The sequence below is a fragment of the Mustela putorius genome, unplaced genomic scaffold (genome assembly GCF_011764305.1).
Source record: "Mustela putorius furo isolate JIRA1106 unplaced genomic scaffold, ASM1176430v1.1 tig00000253_pilon_pilon_pilon, whole genome shotgun sequence".
NCBI lineage: Eukaryota > Metazoa > Chordata > Mammalia > Carnivora > Mustelidae > Mustela > Mustela putorius.
In genome coordinates this window covers 924,068-941,656 of record NW_025421329.1, presented here as the reverse complement: position 1 = coordinate 941,656, position 17,589 = coordinate 924,068, and the positions used below count along the sequence as shown (strand labels likewise).

At 37.7% G+C, this 17,589-nt stretch overlaps 1 protein-coding gene across 3 annotated transcripts in view; it reads left to right on the top strand.

The window, feature by feature from the left end:
* SEL1L2 (SEL1L2 adaptor subunit of ERAD E3 ligase) overlaps positions 1-17,589 on the top strand; it is a 115,072-nt gene that overhangs the window by 78,138 nt on the left and 19,345 nt on the right. For 2 of the 3 annotated variants that reach the window (XM_045078427.1, XM_013057090.2), the window contains exons 6-12: positions 2,744-2,797; positions 3,245-3,304; positions 3,395-3,476; positions 4,813-4,967; positions 5,664-5,720; positions 12,291-12,359; positions 13,273-13,350. In XM_045078427.1, the coding sequence (XP_044934362.1) occupies positions 2,744-2,797; positions 3,245-3,304; positions 3,395-3,476; positions 4,813-4,967; positions 5,664-5,720; positions 12,291-12,359; positions 13,273-13,350 (555 nt within the window). The remainder of the gene's footprint in view (positions 1-2,743; positions 2,798-3,244; positions 3,305-3,394; positions 3,477-4,812; positions 4,968-5,663; positions 5,721-12,290; positions 12,360-13,272; positions 13,351-17,589) is intronic. The other variant, XM_013057091.2, reaches the window with a different exon arrangement.

The following is a 17,589-nucleotide window of genomic DNA, read 5'->3' as shown; positions in this document are numbered from 1 at the left end:
ATTACGTAAAAGATCTTCTAGTTAAAACAATCTGTTTTAAACTGTTATCAACTTAACTGCAGTCACAACACTGTTTTCTTCCCTCATTTTATGTTATCAGTGACCCAAATTATAACTTTTTATATTTTGTATCCATTAACATTTTTAGTTATAGCTATCTTTTATGCTTTATTCTTTTAAATTCTATACCAGAATTAAAAATTATTTTTGTACCACCATTACAATACTACAGGATTCTGTATTTGTCAATGTATTTATCTTTACCAGAGGGCTCAATATTTTTGTATATTTTTGTGCGGCTGTCTAGCATCTTTTCTTTTTTTAACTTGAGGGACTTCTGTTAACAGTTTTTATAAGGTAGGTCTAGTGGTGATGAGCCACCTCAGCTTTTGCTTATCTGAGAAGGCTTTTATTCTCCATCATTATTATAGGTCAGTTTTGCCAGATAAAGTATTCTTGTTTGACAGCTGTTTCATTTCAGCATTCTGGATATATTAAGTGCCAATTCCCCCTGGCTTGTAATGTTTCTGCTGAAATAGCTGCTCATAAACTTATGGGAGCTTTCTTTTGCATGATGAGTCTCTTTTCTCTTGCTACTTGGAAGATTGACTTTTAACAGTTTGATTACAGTCTGTCTTGCGGTGGGCTTCTTTGAATTCATCCTAGTTGAAGTTTATTGAACTTCTTGAATTTGATTACCCACTTCCTTCCTCAGATTTGGGAAATTTTCAGTCACTATTTCTTAAAATATGGTCTCTACCCTTTTTTCCTTCACTCTTCTTCTGTGGCTCTTATAATGTATATATTGGTCCAATTGATGGTTTCCCATAAGTCTCTTTGGATTTTTTTTTTCACTTTTCTTTATTCTTTTTGTTCCACTCTGTAATTTCAAATGACTGTGTTTGGGTTTATTAATTCTTTCTTGTGCTTGATTAAGTCTACTTTTGAATCCCTCTAGTGATTTTCAATTCAGTTATTGTGTTCTTCAGCTCCACAGTTTTTAAAAGGAGGCTTTCTTTCTTTCTCCCTTCATTTCTTTCTTTCCTTTTTTCTTTCTTCTTCTATCTCTTTGTTGATACTCTCATTCTATTTATGCATCCTTTTCCTGATCTTGGTTCGTTGCTTATATGTGCTTTCTTTTTTTATTTTGAGCTATTTTGAATTTTTTGTATGGTAATTTCTACATCTCCATTTCTTTCAGCTTGAATTTTTTTCAATTTATTTTGTTTCTTTGATTGGCCCATATTTACCTGTTTCTTCATGTGTTTTGTAAGTTTTTGCCATGGGTATGCATTTGAAAATATAGCCACCTCTTCATCTTTACAGATTGGCTACATAGCCTTTCACCAATCAGCATAGTTAGAGATTCTGGGGGACTCTCAAATCATTTCTGGGATGTGAGTCTTCCCTGAGCTTGAGTTTGTAATTTCCCAGTTAGAGAGATTTTTTTTGGTCTTTTTCAGGATCTTATAGTCTTTTGCTTTCTTTAGTGTCTGTTTATGTTACTACAGGTTCTCTGGTGTTATAGCAAGCTCCTAAATTCCCTTTTCTCCTCAGTGACCCTAAACATCTAAAGCATTCCAGTTCTGTCGGCTCTCCAAGTCAGATGAGATAGAAACCAGTCTTTTGAGCTGTTTCCCAAAAGCTAGAACATTGGGCCCCAATTCCAGTCTTTTCTTTCCCTTCCAAGGGAAAAGCTACAAGTTGGGCACTCTCTGCTGAGTGTGCCAAGTTTTCTGGCTTCTATCTGTGGTATACTACAAATTCTCCAGTGTTGCAACAAGTGGCTGAGCTCTCTTTTGTTCTCAGCAACCTCCTCCTCTGCTCTCGCCCCACCCCTACTCCTGCCCTAGAATCCAAATTATACTCATTCTTCATTAGTGCTCTGAGTCAGACAAGACAGAAATCAGCCCCATGGCTGTCCTTCCAAAAGCTGGACATTGAACCTAAGCTCCTCTCTTCCCTTTCCCTCCCAAGAGAAAAGCCCTGAACTGGACTTTTTCTCCTGATCACACTGAGCTGTGCTGGCTTAGGGTTAAATAAAATGGCTTTTCTTATATATTTCAATGGATTGCTCTTTCTCTGCATTGAGTTTCTCTGAGTTACTACTATTTCTTAACTGGTTCCTAAAGACTTTTTGGACTATATATTGTTGCTAAGTCAATGTCTCTATAGGGGAAAAAGATCTGAGGCTGCCTATTCCACCATCTTGCTATGTGGTCAGACTTTCACTTTAATTCAGTATAGTTCTTCCTGTTTGAATTTTTTAAATATCTATCATATTTTCTTTTTTTTCTAATTTAAACTCCATTAGTCAACATATAGTACATCATTAGTTTTAGATGTAGTGTTCAATGATTATCATATTTTCTTTTAAAAATATGAAGGAAATATTCAAATTTAAATTCAAAAATATTGAAGGAAAAAAGTGTTTTCCATTACCAAATAATGGAAAGCATATAAAAAACATTGGTTTCTAATGTTTTATTATTATAGTTTGTGCTAAAGGTCAGTAAATGTTAGCCTTTTTTCACATGTATTGTACAAAACTCCTACTATTGCCTTTTCCAAATTCTTACAGCCTAAACAAAAGTGGAAAAAGGCATTTTGTCATAGGATAAGAAATAAACCAACAATACAAATTATTATGGAGCCAACATTGAAAATATCTTTAACCAATGTAAATAAGAATAATTATGAAGTAGATGGATTTATTTAGTTTTCCTTTTCTTTTGGGCTTTAGGCATTAGGATTTTTGTCTTCTTATGGAATAGGAATGGAATACAATCAAGCCAAGGTAAGGTCATTCTATTTTTTTCTGGAACAAAACTGAATTTTTTTTTAAAAAGAGACCTATTGAAGTCTCCTCTTTAGGTAAAGGAGCTCACTTGAGAGTGGTGGTTAAAAGCACCAGCTCAATAGTCAGAAGTTTAAGGTTAAAATACCATCAGTTTCTTAATGCCCCATATTTCAGGTTTGCCAAGATAGATAGGGAATATCTACTTCATAGGTTTTCTGTGATAATTAAATGAAATATCATGTTCAGTGCCTTTTCAAAGACTCCAGAACTCACTAAGCCCTCCAAAAATGTCAGCCATTTTTACAGATTAAGAGGTCAAAATTTAGAATTTATTTTGGAGTAGTACAAGTTTCATTGCTAGGTTAAGAATAGAAAAGCAATGATTGGTTTGAGCTTCAAATCTAGATGGTGGATGTAGATATAGATTTTTTTTTTTAACTTTAGGCACTAATATATTATACCTTTGGAAGTGCTGGAGGAAGCATGATGTCCCAGATGATTTTGGTATGTAAATTAAACATTCTTGGGTCTAAATAGGTGCATTATAAATACAATACTGTCAGAATATTAAGAATATATATGCCTGTGTTTTAGGGGTACAGATATTTGTCAGGAATCAATGTTCTACAGAATTGTGAAGTTGCCCTAAATCATTACAAGAAGGTGGCAGATTATAGTAAGTAATTCACATAATTTATTTTAAGATAAATAGACTTGCTGAGCAATTAGAAGAATAAATCAATGCCAGTTGGTATATTTATGAAAGTATTAAGTCTATGTTCTTAACATTTGTTATAATTCTTTTAATACAATGTAGAGTTTTCTAATTTCTTAATAGTTACTTTTCAAAGGCTTTTAAAGGATGTACTCATCTTTTATTTTTGTTAGAATACATCCCTATGTTCTTGTGCTGTACTTTCCTTCAATTGAGAATTTGAATAGAGCATCAATAAATATTAAACAATTTTTCTAATTCTAACACTTAGAATATGGGATGGTCTGTTAAAAATTCCCAAAGAAATTGACCTAAGATATATATGCTATCAATCTCTATCATTGCCCTTGAGAACAATTCAAGAAATCATTATTCTATTGCACTATCCTTTGTCTACAAAAAATAGAGCATGAGATTAATACATGTTTCTAGAACCATTTTCAAATTCATATGTAACATTTCATCTTACATACCACTGAATCAGGCTATATAATAGATTTTTAAATAAAAGTCTTCCAATAAGTGAATAAGATAAGGTCCATATGGTTAATTTCTGTAGTCAGAATAGTATCTAAATACACATCTTTGGTATTATTAGGATCTGAGAAAGAAAAGAGAAAAATAACTGCTTTTTAATGTAACATGTTATACATAACAAGATCATTTCATATGCTTAATGAAATTGGAATTACTACATGTATTTCAATATATATTTTCAATATATTATATATTCAATATATTCATTTTCAATATATTGAAATTTCATATTAAATATGAAATATCTATATTCAATATATTTCAATATATATCTGGTATATATTAAAATACATATATTTCAAACTTCATACTCTGTTAGATTTATTCAAACATATTTATCTTTATATTTATTTTTAGAGTATTCATAAGTAATTAAGGAGCAATTATTATTCTTATATTGTCATTTTAATCTTGGAAAATGTTAGTGATAGTAGAGGTCAGTTGTCTGCTCCTAACATCTGTCTTCTTTCCTTGAGCCAGCTTGGCCAAGCTGTTCAGGAGGTTCTGATAAATGTTGATGCAATTTTTGTAAGGATTGCAAAAAATAATGAGGTTTCTTGCACTTTTCTCAGAACCAAATAAATAAAAATCAGTAAATTTCTATCTCCTAAAGGTAAATGTCCTTTTTCTATTAGTATTAGTAGACCAGATCTCTGCACAATTTAAGTAGAATCGGCCTAACAGTGTTTTCTCTAAGTTGACTGTTATCTCCTGCAACCTTGTATAGTCTGGCTATTCTCTGGTTTGTATCTGTTCACAGTTGCTGACAAATTGGAAAAAAGTGAAGGTATTCCAGTGGAAAAAGTGAGACTAACTGAGAGACCTGAAAATCTGAGTTCTAACAGTGAGATTTTGGATTGGGACATATACCAATACTATAAATTTTTGGCAGAAAGAGGAGATGTTCAGATACAAGTAATGTATACAAGCAAATCTGGATTTTTAGAACATGCCAATTACAAGGGGTTTGGTAGTCTGAGTCCTAAAAGCGTTAACAATGCTCCAATCCGAATGTGAACAAGAAAAGACATCTGCTCCTCTTTTCTTGTTCCCTGCTACTTACAGCTTCTATAGCCTATGGGAGAGCCACCTGTCATAGTAATGGCAATTTTTCCTTTTGCATTTACTCCTAGAAATTTTACTTGTAAAAAAACTAGGTATTATGTTTAGGAAAAAAGCACCATCCCATGTTGAGTTGAATATGAATAAACTCTTAACCAGCATTCAGAAGTGTTATGTCTTTGAGAATGGGAATGGGACAGCATTTGTGTGACATTTTGAGAGCTAAGAGTAAAGGCTGCTAGGCTTATGTTTCCAGGAGTTGCTGTACAGTAGCAGGCCAGCTTCCTGCCACTAAGGAAGCCAGATGCCCAGCATCAATCAATTACCCAATAAAACATACAGCCTAGAATGTTTTCTTCTGCTTCTTTTTTAGACATGCCAACTGCATCAAACTGAAACTGTACTATAATAAAATCACCAAGTAAATTCATTTTTTACTTTTTTCACCCTTTTTATTCATTTATTTTACAAATTGTGGTATAATTGACTTATTTTCTTCATTCAAATTAATACTATTACTAAATAATTTTCAAAATTTTTCATTTCTAGGTATCTCTTGGACAGTTACATCTAATTGGGAGAAAAGGTCTGGATCAGGATTACTATGTAAGTCAGTCTCAGGATTCAGTCATGTGGGGTAGGGAGGAGAGTGGTGACGGAGGATGGGGTGAGGGAGGCAAAGAGAGAGGAAGGGGGCATGGAAAAGTTGCTGGGGGAGAGCCCATTGCTACACCCTTGGTCAGATCAGCTTTCTAGCTTTTGAGGAAGAACAAAGTTCACTATAGGAAGTTCTTTTCCTACCTACCTCTAAATACTAAGGAGTAGAGGCATTTGGGTCCAGGGAGCATTTGGGTCCTGAAAGAGCATTTGGGTCCAGGGAGTTTCCATGTTCCCTTTGAACCTAGCCTCTTCCCTCCCTAACTGGGGTGAGGTGAAGTAGATATCCTCACCTGCCAGCCTTGGACACACCCATTCCCCAAAAGCCAGCTGTGGAGACTCCACCTGGGAGTTTCTTGCTAAGGGTCAGACTGTCTACAATATAATTAGAAGTATTACTAAACATCTTTATAAATTTGCCAAGCTCCTTTCAGTCATTTTGCTTAACCTTACCTTATCCCAGTGAGGTTAGAAGACTAATTAACAATTCAAATTTATAGTGGAGGAAAGAGCAAATAAGCCTAACCTATACAAGATCTCAGTAAGATACCAGAGCCAGGGGATAAGGTCTTGTCTAGAGTCTAACTATGGTTTCAAGGCCATAGATCTCCCCAGATATGAGGAAGTAACTGGGATTCTTTATAAAAGATGGTTTTCCAGTCCCTGTCATTTTATAGGAGCCACATGCTCACTGTCTCCAAGGAACAAATACCCTATTTCAACATAGTCCTAAAGGCTAAGCAATAGAAATAACTACTTTAATCAGGTGGTTACATAAAAGAATAATCTGTTGTTACTGTTCATTTCACTTTATATTGTTTTTATGAGTGTAACTTGTGTTTTATATGAGATAGAGTACACATTGGCTAAATGTCAAAGTTAATTTCATAAAATGTGATAAAACAGGTAGCAATTGAAATAAGCACATGCATCTTAAGACAGCTCAACTGAAGGCCTTAAGATTTTATTAATCCTCATCATAACCAAGGTTCTAGCTTCTTTGATGGGACATTCTAGATTCACAATATTCCTCCTGTGTCATATTTCAGCCTGCAATGAGTTTCTCGTGTTAAATAACAGATGCATAAACTGGGAACAATTACCCTTTTTCCATAGCATGAAATTCTGTTGGGTATGAAGGCACCCAAACCTCAGCTGTAGGGAATACCCATCAATCTTTGCAGAGTACATAAAAGCGCTACAAAGCTAAATACTCCAGGGCAGCTCCAGCCATTATGAACACCAGATGGAAGCTGCCTCCAGAGGAGAATGAGGTATAATCCCAGGGCTGGCAGTGAAGGATTCTGGTGTTGTAGTGGCAACAGCCAGACACTTGGGCAACACCAAGGAACCCAGTCAGGCTCTCCGACGGGCTCATTCATAGAGGGTTTATTATCTCTATCTTACAGATGAGGAGCTGATTCTGGAGGGATGAAGTAAATTGTTTAAAGTATCACAGCTGAGTAGCAAGGTTGTTAAGAATCAGAATGTGAAACTTGGGCTTCAGCATTCTTCCATCAAAGCTTACTTCCTCTTAACCTGGGGGTTGTGGCAGTAGGGGGGATAGGATACAGCCTCTAAAATCTAGTTTCCTCATTTATAAAACAAAAAGAAGGAATGATGTAATTGGGTTTCTTTAGCTCTGACTTCCAAGTGGTCAACTTGGGCTCCGTGCTTCCCATCCAGACGTTGCCAAAAGTCTGGTTTAATTCCAGAACCATCAGCGAGGTTCAACACATGCCAGGGGGTTGTCCTTCCAGCTTTCCTTAACCTAATAAACCCAAACCTGCATGGAGGGTTCCAGTCAAGATTTCAAACCTTAAGACTGATTATGTATGGGTTAGTTTAGGCTGCATCCTAAACCACTCCCCAAATTATATGGCTTAAAACAACCACCAGTTATTTAATTCATGACTTTACCAGGTCAGCAGTTTTGGCTGGGCTCAGGTGAGTAATTCTTCTGGTCCAGCCAGGCTCAACCAATCTTGACTAGACTTGTTCATGCATCTGTAGAGTATTGGCCAGGGTTGACTGGTTTGTGATGACCTCATCTATGAGTTCTCTCCATATGCTCCCTGCTTTCAGCCAGCTATGCCCATGCTTTTCACATGGCGGCCCAGGAATCTAAGAAGACAAGCACAAAAGTCTCTTAAGGCCGAGAGTTGGAACTCACAAATCACTTCTACCACATTTTTCTGGCCAAAGCAATTTACAAGGCCAGCCAACATTGAAGGGACAGGAAAAAGGACTTCCCTTAATAGGCACAACTGCAAAGTATTTTGGTCATTGCACCTTCCCACAGCTTAGCTGTACCAGGATCAACTTGAAGTGGCATGGGAGTGAGAGAAATTAAAAGGATAAACCCAATTTCTAAAAGGCTGTTACTGTAGCTCTTCCCATGGCGGCCTCTCATCTTCCAAGACTTACCTCCTTAGAGAGGACTTTCTTGATCAACTCTACTCTCCACCACTTATCCTATCACAGTTTTTGTTTTCCTTTTCCCATATCACCCCCTGAATTATATTGATCTTGTTTACTATCTTCCAACAGTGGAATGTAAGCTCTTGTCTGTCTTGCTCATTCCTATGTATCCTATACTCTGATAGTACATATTAGGTACTTGGTATTTTGTGAATGAATGAATGATAGCATTGTAAACATTATATGTTGGTCCTCAGTCTGAGAACTACCACTTGAGCCAGTATGCTAATGCTTCAATCCACCGAAGAAAATTATTAATGTAATTGTACGTAATTATTATTTATAATTATAATTTTATAATATTACAATTATAATTTTATAATTATTACAATTATTTATAATTGTAAGTAATGCCCAGTTTACTGCCCAACAAAGTATTAAAATACCAGGAAATAACTAGTTGGCTTTTTTTCCCCTCCTCACTGTTTGATTAAATTAATCTCTCTCCTGAGTTGTCACTATAGGCAACATTTTCACCTCTCACTCCCCCACTACCAAATTCTTAATTACTGAAAAATATTGTGTATGCAATCCTTGATTACATTATCTTAAATTTCTACACATACATTTTAATGTAATTTGCATTCCTAAATTTATACAGGCTCAGAGTGAATTGGATTAGGAAACTGGGTATTTGGGTGCATATTATTAAAGTGGATATGGCATAATTAAATTAAACCTAGCAGAGGCATAATATCAGATATGTAAGGGCAACTGCTTTGTCTACTCTAACACCCATTAAAAAGACAAGAGCTAATATCATCCCTTTTCAGGTTGATTTACATATTTTGAAATAAAAAAAAGTATTCATAAATTTATTTTTAATAATACATTTTCTTGGCATTTCATTCTAGAGGAAATATTACAAACTGATTAAACCTAGGAATTTTCTTGAACCAATGAAAAATTATGTTCGTTGTAAGAACATATGTGTTTAAATAATAAAATTTCACTTCACATAATGCCTGGGACATACTATATTTCATCCTATCTAAGATTCCATCAATTATAAGACACTTTATATTCTACTGAGAAAGAAAAACATTGCCAATATAAATTATATGATGCCATTGATAGTAAGAAGTGTCCTGATTAAGTGTGTGTGGGGGTTACATCCTAGAGTCAGTAAAACACGACAGTAGGTACTCAATAAGTATTTGAAGGAAGGATGGATGTGTCTTTGTCTGTTTTAGCTGCTGTAACAAAAATACCATATTCTGGGTGTCTGATAAACAACAGAAACTTATTTCTCACATTTTGGAGGCTAGAAGTTTGAGATCAGAGTGCCAGCATGGTTGGATAGGGCCCTCTTCTAATTTATGGACTTCTCATTGTATCCTCACGTAACAGAAAGAAAGAGCTAGCTCTCTAAGGCCTCTTTTATAAAGGCACTAATCCGATTCATGAAGGCTTGGTGCCGGTCACCTTCCAAAGGCCCTGCCTTCAAAAATTTGAATTTTGAAAGCACACAAATATCCAGACCACAGTAGATGGATGGATGGATGGATGAGTAGACACATGGATGGGTAGATGAAGGATTGATGGATTGATGGATAGATGGATACTTAACTGTTTCAGAGCAAGGACTCATCAAATTAGATTGCATGATACTTTTAACTTTAACATAGTGTTTAGTAAATGTTCAGACAATTAAAGCAATAACACTAAAGGCAGGTTCATTTAAAGACAAGTAAAAGAGAACTGAAATGCTAAGGAAACCATGAGAGTAGAAGGGTGTAAAAGGAGAAATTAGAGAAAGCATCAATTCCTTTGGTCTTTGGGATCATTATATTGAAAGATGGGGAAAACTCTAGGGTTCTTATTTTCTTCTGATTCTTATTTGCTTGTTTTCTTTCAACAGTTCAAATATAGCTTCTCAAAGTGACAATTTTTTCCCAGAATTTTCTATTGCCAAATATTTTGAGAGCCAAATTCTGAAACTGGACAGTGGAAATTATTTCACAGATAATAGTATGAAAGTTATAAAGGACTATAAAGCTTAAAATCCAGTCCTCTTGTTTTAGAGATTTATAAATTTACCCTTTCATCCACTCCCTCATGCATTCATTCCAGAAATATTTCCCAAGTGCCTCATATACAGTAGACTCTGTGCTAAGTTCAGACAGTTAAATCTATGGGTCCGTGCCATGATAGTCACCTACATGTGTATTTGTGTCTTGGCTCAGTGGAGGCATTCGTAAGAAATACCTTTATTTTCTGTGTTAATGGGGTCTGATAAATGTGATTAGTAAATCATGCATTTGATTTGTTTACCGGTAGGTGAATGATAAATCATACATTGCTACAATTTCCCCCTATCCAACTGACGCTTAGGTTATTCCCAGACATTTTGGACAGTATTTGTTGTTTCAAGATTCCCTTATGCTCATAAATTTCCAATGGCTTCCTTTTTCTATCATATAAAAGAGAAGTCTTGGCCTAGTATTCAGAATTGTTATAATAAGGCCCCATCATATTCTTGCAAGTCCTAACTTGTAGATATTCTGCTTCAACCATACTGAAGTAATTACTATTTCCTAGACATATGTTGGACATTTCTATCTCTATTCTTTGTTCATATTATTCCTCCAGCCTATGATGCCCTCTGCACTGGTGAATCCTGTCCATCTTTTATAAGATCTTTGCCATTTGAGTCCTCTTTCTTGACAATGTGAAGGCAGAGTACTAAGTGCATGGAAATTGAAATCATGCTACTAATGTGACTCTGGTACCTGCTGCTTGACTTTGAGTGTCACAAAATTGGCTCAAATATTAATAGTACCTTCCTTGTAGTGATGTTATGAAGATTAGGTAAGACAAAGCTTGTAAAATACATATGCATAATTCTGTTATTCCATACCTCTTTCATTCTTTTTGGGGTTCCTTTTATTCCAACTATCACTTACTGTCATTGCTACTTGCATATATGCCTTTCTTCTCGGCAGTATTGGTAGGGAAAAAATATAGGAATGGTTTTTTTTTATTCCTCTGTGACTCACCTATAATAACAAGCTACCATATACATGCCATATACCTAGCACTTTCAATCAAGTTTCTGAAAAAATAAATGAAGACTAGGAGAGATGGATGGATGCATGGGTGTATGGTGTAGTGAGATGCAGCACTGGTGGCATTTATACTTAGTTGGGTCCACAAAGCAGACTGACTTTAATAACAAGGGTGTGGCTCCCAAATAAATTGGCAATATTTCTGGAGTAAATTTACATATAAAAGGACTTACTCATGTTTCTTCCTTAAACCTCCTCTTCTCTTTGAGAAGGAGCAGATCCTTGCCGGTCAACCTAGTCAAAGCTTTTTATAGAGCAGAAGAGTTTTGTCCTAAAAAGACACTTCAGAGAGTGTCTTCATTTCTTATTCCTGCAGCGGATTTCTGTTAATGCTTCACGTGGTTTCTGAGGAGAATTTCTGAAGGGTCACAATGAGGCCTAGGGAATAGGGTAACAAGGGTCAGGTCGGCCCTTATATGTGCTAAACTGAGCATTTCATTTAATGTGCTAACCTAAAGAGAAGCAGAGGCTGGCTGGTGTCCTTTGTTTTTTATTTAGACAGAATCAGGCTGAAGTTTACCTCTGTAAAAAGACCTGGTCTCAGCAGGCGGCCAGGTGTGCCTTGTTTCACTCACTCTGCCTTAGAAACATTAGGAAGCTACATATCAAATTCTACCAAATTATACAAACTGTCTAATAAAATAAGTACATAGTATCAACATCAAGGCATACTTTTTCAAAATAATAGACTATATGGTTGTAGAGCTGGGATCCATCTGTCCTCCACAAAGCCACATGCCCATCATGCCTTTCCACATGCAAGAAACAAGCCCTCACATTTTAAAATTATTTTTAAAATAAACTCTTCAGGTTTGGTTTGAAATAGCATTTGAAATAGTGCCTTAAAAAGTGTAGGCATTTCATAGACTTTTTAAAAAAATGCATGTTAAATGAAATAAAGTTTGGTTTGAAAAGACATTTCATAGGGTATATATGTGACTATCAATAATACTGTTCCTTTTCTCTCCAGAAAGCGTTATACTACTTCTTAAAGGCAGCAAAGGCTGGGAGTGCAAATGCCATGGCATTTATAGGAAAGGTACATGCTTCATCTTGATTGGTATTTTTTCATTTCTTAAAAGTCTTAAGAAACTAATGGTACCAGTGAACTGAACCCAGTATAGCACGACAGATGTCTTTCATGGGAAGCAGCTGACCAAGGCATTCCATTTCAGATTGAGCATAGTATACTTGAGATGACCACTGGAGAAAAAGCCCCATACAACAGCAGCCTCTATCTGGGGCACCAAAGGTAGCCTTGAAATTGACCTGGCCCAGGCTCCTGGGCTGAGTGTAGTTCAGAGACCCCTACCACCCCCATGACCCTCTGCTCTGCCATGTAACAAGACATCTGGGTCCGTTGAACATCTAACTAGTATAGGCTTCCACCCAATGAGGTGCCTCCTTCCTACACGGTGGGAATGAGAACCAGCTCTAGGCTGACCAAAATCCATCCTTGGGCCCCTATCAAGGGAGGATCCTCCTCAGATGCTGAGCAAGTTTTGTGGACAATTCCTCTAAAGAGGCACAGTTTTTTTTTTCCCTCTCCTTCAAAGACCACTGACTCCCCCAAGGGCTGCCCTTGGCTCCCTGCGGCCAATTTGCATTAGTAACCATGGGGACAAATGCGCCACTTTCCAAAGCACTACAAACAACTTGAGATGAAAGGAAATGTGAGAAAACACCAACAGGGTCCATTTCTTTGCCCTCCAGCAAGGTCACTCCAGAATGTATGTAAGAGATTATTTCTTTAGTTTTTTCCTTTCTTAAAATTGAGGTGAAATTCAAATAACATAAAATTCACCATAGTCTATCATTCAGTGGCATTTACTGCATTCACAATGTTGTGCAGCCATCACATCTATATAGCTCCAAAACATTTTTTAATCACCCGCAGATTCCATAGTTTATTACATGCTCTTTTTGTTTGGTTGCTTTGTTTTGTTCTTTAGATGTATTTAGAAGGGAATGCTGCAGCACCACAAAATAATGCTACTGCCTTCAAATACTTTTCCATGGCAGCCAGTAAGGTATGTCTTCAGCCCATTTTTGTAAGTACAGAAAAACATTTGGCTTTTGTTACATGCAGTTTGATGTCCAAGAGTTGATTCCAAAGCTTCGTGTTCAGCTAATGAGCCTGGGAGTTTTGTGTCCTGGAGAAGAAGAATATCATTGACAATAAAATATGGCATTGGGATAGGGGGAGAAGTCGCTTGTCTTCTTGGTAAATAAAGAATGGCAGTGACATATGCTGTTCTAGCAGGAGGCCAGACAAATCTCAGTTTTCCCTCCCCTGTGCAGCAGGTGAGGCCATCTAGCCCAGGAAATGGGAAATAAAAAGCACAAGGACAGAGGAAGGGAAAACTCAGAGAATGTCTGCAGTAAGTTCAGGACAAAAACAAATAAGAAAGGCCCAGTTTTTTCCAGTTCGATCTCTGCCAGAGGCCAGTATCTCCCCTGGCCCAAGAGGAAATCAGACAGGGACCAGGACAAGATGGTTGAGTGCATGGCTCTGGGGGCTGAATCCATGGTTTAAATGCCAGCCCTGCAGCATACTGCCTGTGTGACCATGGGCAAGTTACTTAACCTCTCTGTGTCTCGATTTCCCCATCTGTAAAATGGGCATATAAGTTTGCCTCATATCGTTGTTGCCAGGATTTAATGGGTTAATATTTATGGGCCTCATCTTGCAAAGTCCTGAAAGCAGTGCCTAGCTTACAGTAGACACGGAGTGTCAGCTATTATCTTTTGCAGTTTGGGGCCAGTGAGGTGGCGTGAACTTCAAAGCATATCCAAGGCAGAACTGATTGGACCTTGAGGAAATATAAAAAATGGAATAACATGGCTCCTGCCATGAAAATTTTTGTCTTGATTCCTGGGCTCAGTGAGCCTGGCATCCGTCTGATAAAACTTAGCAGACTACTCTGAATGCCTTCAGTGCATTAAGAACATCCTCATTGCAACACCTATCAGCCTAATGCTGGGGAATGGCCCTGATAAACTTCCTAACCCTGCACAGTAGGAAGCACCGTGCAGTCTTACAACCCCATACTGCAACACTGGGAGTAAAGATGTGCTCAAATCAGGGAATATTTTCAACTGCTCTCAGCGTTTAAAAGCCCACACGCTGCTTTAGGAGCCTATTTATAAATGACTAGCACCTCTGAGCTGCTGCTATTGTGGTGTAAATTACTGAGAAGGCTGGTACTCGGCTCCTCTCCCTTGTAATTTGTATGAAATTTTTGCTCAGCAGGCTAGTTATCTGGAGTACCATTAGATTAGGATGACAAGGGAAAGCAGACTGAAAAAGAGGTGGGCTAATGTAACAGGAAGGTCTCTTGTAATCTGGCAAATAATGCTGAATTTGTCAGCCCAAAGGAATAATGCCAGGAAGCTGGGTGTGTAAATTAACCCAGCTCCCAGACTATTCAGGGCTGTGTAACCAGCAGGAATCTGAGCTACTTGTGTTCTAAACCTGAGCTACCTTTCTTTACAGAGAAAATCTGAAATTATCTTTATGGTAATTATTCTGAATGGCATCAGGGGGACATTACCATATATTCCTTTATCATCACCTGGATGGTTTATTAGATTTCTCACTTGGGGTCACTACCCAAGTAAAGGGTTTCTGTCTTCCACTCTGCATATCCGTACAAATACACACATAAATGCATCTTTTTAAATTTGTTTTTAAGGCATATCAGTACCAGGATGCAAAACTACAGTCTTTATGTTTACTCAGAAACATGAGCAGTTATCTTGTCAGGTCCATATTGGACCATATGCTTCTACTTTTCTCTTTAAAAAAGAAAAAGATTTTATTTATTTATTTGTCAGATAGAGAGAGTACAAGCAAGGGGAGTGGCAGCCAAAGGGAGAGGCAGGCCCCAAGCCTCATGAGGGTCCATCCAGGACCCTGGGATCATGACCTGAGCTGAAGGCAGACACCTAATGGACTGAGCCACCCAGGCGTCGCCTTCTGCTTTTCTCTTTCACACCTCTGAACACATCAGGCCCATCCTCGTCTCCACACTTTTGTCATCTTCCTTCCTTCCCCAAACTTCCCATTCTGAATCCCACCCATCCTCCAGAAGAGAGCTCAATCCTCTCTCCTTCTGCAAACCCACCTCTACCCACCTTGGTTCATATAATTTTCCCTTTTCTGCACTTGCCCCACATTCAATCTCTGTACTGCTGGAACTTCAATGCTTCCACCTTGTGCCTTCTCTCCTAGTGTCTGGAGACCATGTCTCCTCAACTAGGAGGATAGTAGTCTTAGTACATAGTAGAGGTTCATCAAATACTTGACAAATAAGTGACCATCTGCTCTCTCAGTTCATGTCCATTAACCTAAGCAAGAGCACTTAGCCCTAAAGTGGAAATTATATATGGGGGGATTGCCTATACATATGCTTCGTTTGGCCCAGAAGGTGTTTCAGAAATCAGGCAATCTCACATGGTGACAGATGGTAGCTACACTTGTGGTGAGCACAGCATAATGCATACAGAGTTGTCAAATCACTATCCTATACACCGGAAACTAATGGAACACCATGTGTCAACTATACTGAAGTAACAATGATTAGGAAATCTCATATAAAAGTCTGGACATCCAGCTTTCCTTGGAAAATGGAAAGAGCTGACCCTATGAGGCTGCTGTTCCATGTCACGCCGGTGGGCTGGAGCAGAAAGCAGAGGGGCTGCCACTGCCTTTAGACAGGGCAGGAACTCTCTCCTTTTCCTCAGTGCCTGTCACTCTGTCACCCATCAGTGTACTTCATTGTACTTCTTACATTACCTTAATGGTTCCTGGAGGTATATCTGAGTTGGCTACTCCTGACCTGAAAGTTACAAATAAGCCCTCTGGGTCCTTAAACAGTCGGTGAGTCCAAAGTCAGAACCCATCCCCTATTTCCTCCCTTCCTCCTCCCCTCTTCTCATTTCCCTTCCCTTCCATTTTTCTCAACACCTAAAATGAGGATAGTTGGAAGACAGACCCACTAGACTTAACCACAACCATCACAGCAGGCCTTACTATCTCCAGACCAGACTATCCCAAGCACCCTAGGACCACAGGTAGATGTAGGCAGGGGACAAGAGGGAAGAAGAGAGCAGTTGTGTTACATCTCTTTTAAATACAGCTGGACCATCCTTAAGAATTCTTACAATAGCTTGCCCTTTGATATGCAGAAGCTCAAACTTTGGAGTTTTGAAATTATTTTTCAACTATGCCTTTTCTAGTGATGTGCTATTCTTGTGTCACTGAGAGGTACTCTGGTTGCATCCACAATAACTCCATTTAGGAGGTAAGAAGAAATCTGGAGAACCTTTAACCAAAATTTGAGTTCCTGAGGAAGTGCTGTAAGTCTGTAAAGCAAACCTACAAATCTGCTGAATGACAGCCAAGTGGCCAAATGTGCCTCCTCATTCAGTCACAAAAGGGTGAAATGCATGATGGGAGACAAAAAAGAAAAGTGAGTTTCCTGATTAGGGAAGTCACTTTTAAGGTTCACTCTTTATCCTGGATTGATATGCTAAATACCAATATTTTTAAACATGTGTTAAATGCTAAAACATGCTAAAAACGCCCTTCTGTAGACTCTTTAGAATACTAATTAGGGAAAAAAAGGTAATTAATTTAGCATCAAGTGGAAAAGAAGATATTGATGATGTTATAAGCAGACAAATTTGAATAAAGAAGCATATACCAATGATTGAAATTCACAGACTCTCTAAAATGTTATTTGGCCATTTATATCAACCTCCTTTGACCAAAGCAGGTAACAAGTGTCTGGATAGACTTTTCCCTTCTGGAAAAGCTCCTACACATCCTTCAAAGCCAAGTTCAAATGTCAACCACCTTTAACAACTCAATCCTCTCAGTCCCTAGCCTCATCTAGGCAGTTGAGTATCCCTCTTCTAGGTGTCCACAGCATTTCTGAATCTGATTCTACTATGGGACTTACCACATTTGACATGGCTATTTAGGAGGCACTATAGTTGATTGGAGCCCACAAGCCTGGGAACTCTCTGAGGCAGGGATCATTGTTCATCTTTCAACTTTCACCTCCTACCCCAGTCCAACACCTATTACAGAGTCACACACAAAGCAAGCACAAAATAAATGAAGGATGAAAGAATGGAAAAAAGAGTTGACTTTTGTTTCCCTCTTTTCTAGTCAAACGGGGTTATGAAGGTTTGAAAGGAGAAACTAGAGAGAGACAGAATAACTTACAAACTGCCTGATTAACTTGCCTTGATTTAATCCC